The 11007-nt window shown below is 39.4% G+C and overlaps 1 protein-coding gene across 2 annotated transcripts in view; it reads right to left on the bottom strand.

Annotated features, from left to right (window-relative positions):
- Positions 1 to 1352: 1352 nt before the first annotated feature.
- The window catches only part of LOC147700339 (uncharacterized), a 76886-nt gene continuing 67231 nt past the window's right edge, over positions 1353 to 11007 (bottom strand). For both annotated transcript variants that reach the window (XM_086935707.1, XM_086935708.1), the window contains one exon: positions 1353 to 6112. In XM_086935707.1, the coding sequence (XP_086791833.1) occupies positions 3466 to 5031 (1566 nt within the window). In that variant the 5' untranslated portion in view covers positions 5032 to 6112 and the 3' untranslated portion in view covers positions 1353 to 3465. The remainder of the gene's footprint in view (positions 6113 to 11007) is intronic.

The following is an 11007-nucleotide window of genomic DNA, read 5'->3' as shown; positions in this document are numbered from 1 at the left end:
CTACTTGTATTTACTTTATGGGCGCCCGCCCCCTTGCTCCATTCCCCGCCACCTAGGGGGAATCTTTCCTAGCAAACCTCACCCGTACCCCTTTCTCGCTCCTTCCAACATGGCCCCCACGCCGTGCCATCCGGAAGTAGACACAGTACTGGGCTAGTGGATCAAGTTTGCGCACGCGCATTATGCGCGATGGACGCGCTACCACCGCCGCTACTCCGACGTCATCAGCCATCTACCTTCATAATGGCGGACACCGGTGTGAACCCTCACCAGCTGCTCCGCACCCTGACCAGGTGCCGCGAGCGTGAGGGGTAGGTGTCCCACCGTTCCAGCGCGTTAATGAAGGTAAGCTCGTTTCTTCAACCCCCGAGGCCCTTGTTGTGGACGTGAGCCCAGCACGAGTTATTATACCCGGTGATGCTCTCATCGCTTTGTTCAGCAAAATATTACGAAGTCACAAAAGTTCCAAAGTCTTGATTAGCGCACACTCCAAGTTCAAGTCCAAAATCAAATCCAGGATTATATTCCAAATATTTATTTCTTTGATGTACAAATCAGTCCAATAATCTGCACGATTCTTCACAGTTATGCTGCCAACACGTGTTTCGTCATGATTATTTGATCACAGATTGACTTCATCAGGGCTATTTCAGCATCATCCTCATGTTCCAATTAAGCTTCCTTCTATGGTTGTATCCAAATCATTAGTTCAGAGTAAGTTCCAGTCTTGTCTTTTCCAAATATCGATTTTGTCATTAATGGTGCGTCCTTTCCACAATGATACAATTGTAAGATTCAAATCCCCTCTTTCTTGTCCGCTCTCCTACTAATTTCAGTTATTTTATCTGAAGTGTCCTAATTCCTTTATGGCCACGTAAATACATGTTATCAGTTGTCCAAATACTTATCCAAAATCCACCGCGAGTATCTTTGCGTGTCTGATACGGCGTTTAGCTAAACGCCGTATCAGACACGCGACCTGATGAAGTCAATCTGTGATCAAATAATAACGACGAAACACGTGTTGGCTGCATAACTGTGAAGAATCGTGCAGATTATTGGACTGATTTGTACATCAAAGAAATAAATATTTGGAATATAATCCTGGATTTGATTTTGGACTTGAACTTGGAGTGTGCACTAATCAAGACTTTGGAACTTTTGTGACTTCATAATATTTTGCTGAACAAATTGAGTATTTTCTTGAACCTAGGAAGCACACGCTGCTTCTTCTGCAGTTTATTAGAAATAAAACAAATACATTTATGTCCCCGTAAGCATTCTTGTGCCCGAGTGTTCACTAGTCAGAGTGCTATGAAAGTTAAAATTGCTGTTTAATAAGACAAAATGTATTAATATAAAATCATTTTAATAGTATTGCACAATAATGCTCAACGAAGACAATATCTATACTAAAGTGTAATCTGTGCACAAGAGAAAAATCTTATAATGGATATTGTTGTTTACAGAGATGACAAGATTACTAACCATGAATGAACGTAAAGATTTTTTTAAAGTTAAAAAATGCATACAGAATTAGTTTTGTCTATTAAATATAAGTAGTGGGACACCATGAGGATGGCCAGATGAGTCAATGTCATGTGGAAGCTGCTTGAAAGGTCTGGATTTCATTTATTTGTGCATTGTAAGTATTATAATAATGGTTCTTTTTCAATAGAAACTGACAGACCTATTAAAAGGATTTTTAAAAGAAAGTCTAAGACTTGAAAGGTATTTGCCAAATGGTGACATCTGATCACCCTACACATCATAATTCCTCAAAAAAGAAAAACAATATACATAAAAAAGATTGGTGTATCATTTCCTCAACACATTGTACTCTTCTATTTACAATCATACAGGATTCCCAGATCCGAGCAATGAAATCACATCATACTTTAATACAAACACATAGCAGGTTATCCTGTAATATGATCTTACACTGATTCCATGGGGTTTTGGAGGCATTTCATTGGTCGCTATGAAATATGGATTTTATTGGCAAGTGGACAGCCTCAAACCAGCCTGCAGAGTTTTACAATTGCATTTTGGTGATTTAATATTCCAATCATGAAAACTCATACCTGGCCGTTCCTATTTTATTTAATGAATCAGGAGAACAGCATTAACAATCTCACCCTTAACCAGACTTCACTTAGTTTTTAGTACACATTCCCATTTGAAAAACAATAATTTTTTTTACCCAACTGCCACAATATAATAATGTAAAATAAAATACTATGCCATCTAAGGGATCTGGTGATATTTACAAACCACATCGCCTTTAGACTTGTGGTTTATGATATGATCAGAACACCATGAAGGAAACGTAAGACCATACTACATGGTTACCTATTATTATCCTACAAAAATAACAAAGGTTATACATTGACATGTACTTGGAACTTAATGTTTACATCATTCATTATGGCCTTCACCATCCCATGTACATGAATGAAATAGAAAAATGTACCCCATGGTCAACAATGTCAAAGGTTACCAATACATTGAGTAACAGGATCAAAGAGCTACCTCTCCTTACAACGTGAAAAAAACAATTTCCACAATGGCAGGGTAGTTTCAACATATTGAGTTTTTCCAAACCTAGAAAGCGCAATATTGAACCTCACCTGACATCGGAAAGATCAAGACACAGTTTCGTCATAAACCTTTTAACTCTGAATGCTGAAAAGTAAATGAAACCCTCTCACATTTACTGTAGCCAAAATTGTTTTCTAAGATGTTTTGGTGAAAGCGACTTATAATTTAATGAAAGACTGAAACACACCCCATACGATGCTCCTGTAAGAGATTTCTGTGTGTAAACTTACCAATGCATATATAGATGGAAACAAATGGAAGCTTTTCCCACTCATTACAACAGAATGTTATTTACACTTTGTGTGTTCACTAATTGACCACTAGGCATAATAAATCATGCAAGTTCTTCCCTCATTAACTATATCTGTGGTTTGCAGAAGGCGTCTTACATTTTATGAATAACTGAAACATCCTGCATATTTTATGTTGTTTTTTCTATGTGTGATTGCTGGTGTCATTTTCGGTATGTTGAGCTAGCAAAGCCCATTCCACCTTCAATGCATTTGAATAGGTATTCTTCTGCATTCTTTCAAAGATAGATGTTAAGACTTATGTTTGAGTAAAGATCTGTCCATTTCCACTGCATGAGTTTTTTTCATTTCTATGTTTTTGGCTGCTGACTCATAAGATGTATGGATTTACTTAAGCTCTTTCAACATTCACTGCAGGTCTATGCTTTTGCTTATGTATGCCATCAAAGATGGATGGTTAGGTCTGAGGCTTGTATCCGTTTCCACATTCTCTGCATTAGTAGGTTTATTTCCCTTGCGTGTTAGATGGTGGCTCTTTGGATGCTTCGATTTACAATATTCTTTCCACATTCACATCCACTGCAAGTGCATGGTTTCTCTGAAATTTCCAGATTCACTCCATGTGTATGATTTTTCCTGCGTGCATGCGCTGGTGGACATTTTTAGTTGATAAATGGGTAAAGCTCTTTCCACATTCACTGCATGTGTATGGTTTTTCCCCTGTGTGCATTCGCTGGTGTCTCCTTACATTTGATGCATCAGCAAAACTCTTTCCACATTCATTACATGTGTATGTTTTTTTCTTTGTGTGTGTTAACTGGTGGCTCTTTAGATGTGAGGAGGTAGTAAAGCTCTTTCCACATTCACTGCAAGTGTAAGGTTTTTCTCCTGTGTGCATTCGCTTGTGGATCTTTATAGCGGATGCGTCAGTAAAGCTCTTTCCACATTTGCTGCATGTGTATGGTTTTTCTCCTGTATGCCGTCGCAGATGGATGTTTAGGTCGGATGCAATAATAAAGCTCTTTCCACATTCACTGCATGTGTATGGTTTTTCTCCTGTATGCCTTCGCAGATGGATCCTTAGGGATGATGCCTGAGTGAAGCTCTTTCCACATTCACTGCATGTGTATGGTTTTTCCCCAGTGTGTGTTAGCTGGTGGGTCTTTAGATGTGCAGCACTATTAAAGCTCTTTCCACAGTCACTGCAAGTGTATGGTTTTTCCCCTGTGTGAATTAGCTGGTGTTTCCTTACATTTGATGCTACAGTAAAACTCTTTCCACATTCACTGCAAGTGTAAGGTTTTTCCCCTGTGTGGATTCGCTGGTGTTTCCTTACAGTTGATGCGTCAGTAAAACTCTTTCCACATTCACTGCATGTGTATGGTTTTTCCCCGGTGTGTGTTAGCTGGTGGCTCTTTAGGTTTGCAGATGTACGAAAGCTCTTTCCACATTCACTACAAGTGTATGGTTTTTCTCCTGTATGCCATCGCACATGAATTGCTAAGAGTGATGCTTTAGTGAACCTCTTTCCACATTCACTGCATGGGTATGGTTTTTCTCCTGTGTGGGTTAGCTGGTGGAGTTTTTGCTGCGGAGAGCTACAAAAGCTCTTTCCACATTCACTGCAAGTGTATGGTTTTTCTCCTGTATGCTGCCGCAGATGGATGGTTAGTATGGATGCTTTAGAAAAGCTCTTTCCACATTCACTGCAAGTGTAATGATTATCCCCTGTATGTATACGCTGGTGGATCTTTACATCTGATAAACGACCAAAGCTCTTTCCACATTCACTGCATGTGTGTGGTTTTTCTCCTGTATGTGTTAGGTAGTGGCTCTTTAGATTTGAGGATGTACTAAAGCTCCTTCCACATTCACTACATGTGTGTGGTTTTTCTCCTGTATGTGTTAGGTAGTGGCTCTTTAGATTGGAGGAATTACTAAAGCTCTTTCCACATTCTTGGCAAGTGTCTGGCTTTTCTCCTGTGTGCCGTCGCAGATGGATGGTTAGCTCTGATGCACAAGTAAACCCCTTACCACATTCACTGCATGTGTATGGTTTTTTGTGTTTGCTGATGGAACTTTTGGTTTGCTGTGTGAGATTTTCACTACTTGTGTCTGTATTTTCTGGTTTATGTGTGCAATACTTGCTCCACAGAGTCGATGACTCATTAAAGGTCATCTTACATTCATTACACCAAAATGAATTTACTGTTGAGTTGTTACTGGTGTCAGTGTAGTAATGATGAATGAATAAATATTTTCTCACAAACACAGAACCTTTATGTAGTTTCTTCTCTTTATTAATGAACTCTTAGTTGTGAATTGCTGATGAATTGCTGACATGCTGGTGAATTGCTGGTGACACTGTTTGCCACATTAACGGTGTCCTTATGGGTTTCACACTGTGCATTGTTGGTGACGCTACTTTAGCACTGAGCAGAACCTAAAGCTTACCTTCCATTGAAAGTTTTTTTACTTTGGAGTTTAGAGTTTAACTGTTGGCTATATTTTGGCATACATCATATTATGCCATGTGTTTGCTGACTGACCATTGTGGTTCCTGAACCACTAACTATTTTTTAATATTCACTTGATATGTGTAGTATTTGAAGGGTATGTGTCCTTATTAAGAATGTTATTTACTGGAATTCTTGCAAGACTGATAACATATGCATGGTCTTCCTATAAGGAGCTGTGTCTTCAACCTGCATTAAGAACTTTTCAAGTAGAACTGCAAACTTGTAGCATATCTAAATAATATATTTTTAGGAGAATATTTATAAAATACACACACAAAGAAAAATACTCATTACCAAGTCTTTATATTCAAGAATAATGTACGGATTGTAGGGGCCAGCCAAACAGTGTTTATGGTGGACCAACATCACAGTCTTTATATTATCATGTTAGAGAGGCTAGTATTGGTGTAACTACCTCATAATAATCAAAGATAAAGGGTGGTATCTAGCATATTCTTATACTGGATGTGTTCTGACAGTTTAATTTTTGTGATGTTAATTATTTCAATCTTTTGAGTCAAGCAGCATGGATGTCGTCAGCCTCTTGAAGCAGCCGGATTGTACTTGATGTTCTTGCAGGCTTTGTCTGTTGGTGTACGTGATTCTCTGTCTCCTACTGATTTGTTATATTTCTTATTACTATTATGCATCATTTCTTGTTCTTCTTGAGTATTAGATACCTTTCAAGTATTGTCATATTTTCTTCATTACTCTTCGTCGCATTATGTGTTCAGGAATCTCCTATATGTCGATACAAGAAAACTTGTAATATCATAATCTATAAGCAGCATAGTGTACAATATGTTTCAGATGAAATGTCAAAAAATTTACACAAATAAATTCCTGCCACTGGTTATTACTCTAGAAAGCAATCCAGTCTATCTTTTTAGCTCACTGCTCCAAAATGAACAGCCCTGTATGTGCCGGAGTTCACCTGGATCTGAAGAGTAACATAAGCAACCATGCATAAAGAAAATATCACAGCATCTTAATATCCTGATACCACAAAAAAATTAAATCAAGAAAGACTGATGATTCAAGATAGCGGGCATTTTTTGTATTCAAGAAATGAAAGGATGCAGAAGCTTATCCAAGGAGTTTATTACAACCGCTTGTGGATTAGTAGTTTTGGAGGGTTAGACACATTTTACAAAGAAAGCTAAATTCACAACAACAAAAAACATGAAGTGGAATGGTTTCTCAGGAGAAGATGCTCATACATTAGGTAACAGTGCATGCAAATGCTTTCAAAGAAATTCTACACTCTTCACAGGACTAAGGTACTGATTTATATTTTGAGGCTAAGGATATGATTATGGCCAAGATAATGGTCTGTCTGCCTGATTTAAATGTAGGAGGTCCGTTGATGTAACCGCAGTGGAGACCACTCCATCTCCGGCATGGTTACACCCCTCTGATGGCCTGATAAAGTAAGGGCTGTGGGTGGTTGACCTGTATGTCCTCCTAGACATACAGGTCAGTTTTGACACCAGAAAACCCTTGTCGTAAGGGGCAGTGAAAACTGTTATAATTATTTTTTTAAATGTATAAAAATGCATACATTTTCAATAAATAATTTTCTTTGAAAATAAAAACATAATTTGGATGGACGACTCTATAATTTTGATGGAGCCATGCATCAAACTTAAAAAAGCATTGACAGGACCTGCTGTAACTTTAGTTGTTGCCAATGCCTAAAAATCACCACAGGCGTGGTGGTCATTTCTAAATTTGGATAGTGGGGGAAGCAGTAATTTACTCTGTTGCCCTGAGGAAGTAAAAACCCCTCCGCCAAATTATAAATCAGGTCCTTAATCATCAATGGCAAGCTGACCTCATAGATGTGCATAAATATGCAACGGATAAAGATGGCAAACTATTTATTTCAACTTATGAATGTGCTGTCAAAGTACGCCTTTCCAATTGGCTTGAAGGATATATCTGGAAGAGTCTGAAAACTACAACCTAAGGGAGAAATGTGCAAACTTTTAACGTGATGCAGCACCAAAAATGCAGCACTGCATCGCGCCAAGAGCAGTGTGAAAAAAACGTGTTATTTCTACCATGATATTGTACTGCTTTTCCTCCCACCCAGCGCTGGTGCATTTGAGGCTGCCATTCCCCAACACACACTTGTGCACCATGGTGCATGAGGGTGTGCATTCTATCAAGAATAGGTTAAAAACTATGTTTTACTATTTTACCCACTTGGTATGTCTGCTGTATAACTCAGCACACATGCAAAGTTTAAAAAGTATGGACAAACTGAAATGTTTCTCCTCCGTCACACCTGCTTCAAGGAAGCATGATGTTTTGGTTTAAAACATTTTCTAAAACGGCTAATAGAGTAGTATGTGCATCAATACTCATGGGTGGTTGCAGGAAAACACTCATTATTCACCTACGGAATGACCCCTTGATGCAAAGTAGCATATAGTGCTATTTTTCATCACTTTGCCCAACCTTTCAATGAAAACCCTGATTTGATTTAGAAAGTAAATATCAATAAAATACCTTGCGCCAGGATTACAGAACGCAAACTAGACAGAAGGCACATCGCCCCACTCAATTAGTTTGGTCAATGTGTGACTTGTTTTAGCATGGTTTTCGTACAACCTTATTGGTGTGGGAGTTGCCAGGCCCTCACCATTATAACACACAATGGCAAAAGCAACCAAAAAAATGTGGTCTCAAAAAGCACACACTGCCACAGTAAGTACTGGCACTGAACAAAACTACTTAGTGTGACTATATGCTCCTTGTGAAAGAGCAGAATGATGTCACTCAGAGTGAAGCCAGCCGATACAGACAGAGAGAAACAGAATTTTAATAAACACAAAAGGTAATGGTCAATGCCAGACCAAATTAGGGGCCCAATTATTAAACAAAGTTTCAAAAGTCCACCCATGGTATATGTCCTTGCATTAAGTGCAGCCATGCAGCTATCCTTAATTACAAAGAATTTACAGAAGTAGCATGAGCAAATGTGCATGTGTAGATTTGGTCATGTGAAAATCTGAGTGTTTGCAAGTTCCCTCCAACCACTTTTTTCCACAACTCTGGAAGAAGGTTTCCATCTGCCATCCTTAGGAGTACGTGTCCAACATTTCTCAGTATGGGAAAAGATATGAAAAGAGCTGTTGAAAAGCTCATCTCCGTGATTGGTGCACAGATTGCTGTCACATTACTTCTGCACTTTTAGCCACTCACAATAGAACCATGGTGATTGTGTCTTACTCTGTTTTTCGTTGTATGTGTCAAAAGCTATGTGACAGTAAATGTGTTTTGTATATGTTTTTCTTTCAGGCTTTTAGAATTTAGAAATTGCACAGTGGAGTGTGATCTTCATCGCCCCACTGAGTGGAATCCTCCCACCATAGTGTGGTAAGAGTGGAGCCCGTACTTTCTTTCACGGTCCTGATGAATGCCGTGGACCCAACTGGGAATTTAGGCAAAAACATGTTGACCTCATTCACAGCGGTGGGGGGACTTTAATATCCCCATTACACCGATCACCTTATTTTAAACCACCATATAGATGCCAGCACTATTAAATTTGAGCTGACACCTTTAATTGCCTTTTAATTCACATTTTTTTCCCCGTGGGCTCCCACTTAGTTTAGAAGTTCATCCCTGTCGTCAGATGTATGCCCGCCCTCTATCAAACCAAGTTTTTAGAGGGCAAGGACCGGTCTATGATGAAGCATGACACCAGGTGGTGTGTGAGACCAGTCCTTCACTTTTTGTGAGATGCCTGCACTCACAAACTAAAAACTGCACTAGCGACACCACACTGGGAGCGGCTACATTGTGGTAAACACAAGAACTTAGCCTGAAATACTAAAAATGATGTAGCCCATGCATGTATATTTGTTCCTTTTAAAAAAAATGGTTGTGTCTCGTGTCAAATCAACTGACAAGCAGAAAAGTAGCAGCTACAGCCCTGATTCGTAAATGTCTTGCAGTGTCCTTGGCACCGTCTTTAAGAGGACATTAAGAGCAGACACGAGTATGCTTCTTTCTAAAATCAGCTAATAGTTGTAGTACCGGTGGTGTCCTATAAAAAAAAATGCTGACATAGTGTGCTCTAAAAACCAAAACAAGGGCACCCTACTCACTAGGAACCAGGGAAATTTAAGTGTTAACAGAAAACAATGGCTCCCATGGACTAATGGCAACTTGATACAAGTATACAAATGCGCAATGGCAATAAAAAGGGTTAATAAGATGTCAAAAAGAGAGCAGGCCGAACATACGTAGGATTTGTATTTCATAAGCAATTAGAACAAGCTAGATTCAAGCTAGCCTAGCTTATGACGGCTGATTAGCCAGAAACCGGTCCCAGGATGCATGTTTCCGGTACAGGGAAGACATGGCTTGGCAGTTCGGGCTGGAATGTTCCCATGAGGCACAGGGTCAGACTGATTTGCATATGGGCATGTCTGAACTGGGGTGGTGAAGCGAGCTAAAGAATTATGATAGATTAAACCCAGACCAGTTGACTGGGGGTGAGTGTTTGATTTGCTCAAATGCTCCGTCCAACATCCCCTTTTCTATCACTTTGTTCGACCTAAGTTGGCAGGGTATGCCCAGACATGGATCCCTTGCTCACTTTCAACTGGATTCAAGCTAACCTGGCTGATGACGGCTAATTAGCCAGAAACCGGTCCCAGGGTGTTTGTTTCCAGTCCAGGGAAGACATGGCTTGGCAGTTCGGGCTGGACTGTTCCCATGAGGCACAGGGTCAGACTGATTTGCATATGGCCAAGTCTGCACTGGGTTGGTGGAGTGAGCTAAAGAATGATGGATTAAACCCAGATCAGTTGACTGGGGGTGAATGTTTCATTTACTCAAATGCTCCGTCCATCATCCCCTTTGGTATCGCTTAATCATTGTAAAAAGCGTGGCTCACACAATGTATACTTTCTAATGGTCGTTTTTATGTTTTAAAGGAAACCTTGTACATATGTCACCAATATGTCACTACAACTTTAGGTTCCATTTTTTTACTGGGACACCATTCACTATTGCTTAATTATTATTTCAATACTATGTATGTATTGTTCTCTTATAAAAAAAAAAGCTGTATAAATAATTGTTCATGAAATACAAATCCAACGTGTGTTCGGCTTCCTCTCTTTTTAGCGCATATTCAAGTATTTGAGCGCTTTGTAAATCTCAAAAATACATAAATACATTTTTGACATCTTATTAACCCTTTTCATTGCCATTGCGCATTTGTATACTTATATCAAGTTGCCATTAGTCCATAGGAGCCATTGTTTTTTGTTAACACTTTAACTACCCAAGTTCCTAGTGAGTAGGGTTCCCTTGTTTGGTTTTTCGACATTTAGAGCGGTGGCTGCACCGCAAGGGAAGTATCCCATAACAGGATCTCCCACATATGTAGGGTTTAAGTGTAGCTCCCAGGGTTATGATGTTACAAAGAGAGACTCCCCTACAGATTGCTAAGTACATTGCGAAAATAATCAGTGGACCATCCTTGTTTTCCAACCAACCTAGCAGGACTGTGAGCCCACAACAAATTAGAGAAAGCAAAGAAAGAACATGTCAGAACTGAGCTTCATGCTTGGATGCTGACAGAATATCTGAAGGCAGGTATAATTCCGCAAGGC

The sequence above is a fragment of the Lissotriton vulgaris genome, chromosome 8, assembly GCF_964263255.1.
Source record: "Lissotriton vulgaris chromosome 8, aLisVul1.2, whole genome shotgun sequence".
In the NCBI taxonomy this organism is placed as follows: Eukaryota; Metazoa; Chordata; class Amphibia; order Caudata; family Salamandridae; genus Lissotriton; species Lissotriton vulgaris.
The sequence above is the reverse complement of the archived record's forward strand: the minus strand, read 5'-3'. Positions and strand labels throughout refer to the sequence as shown.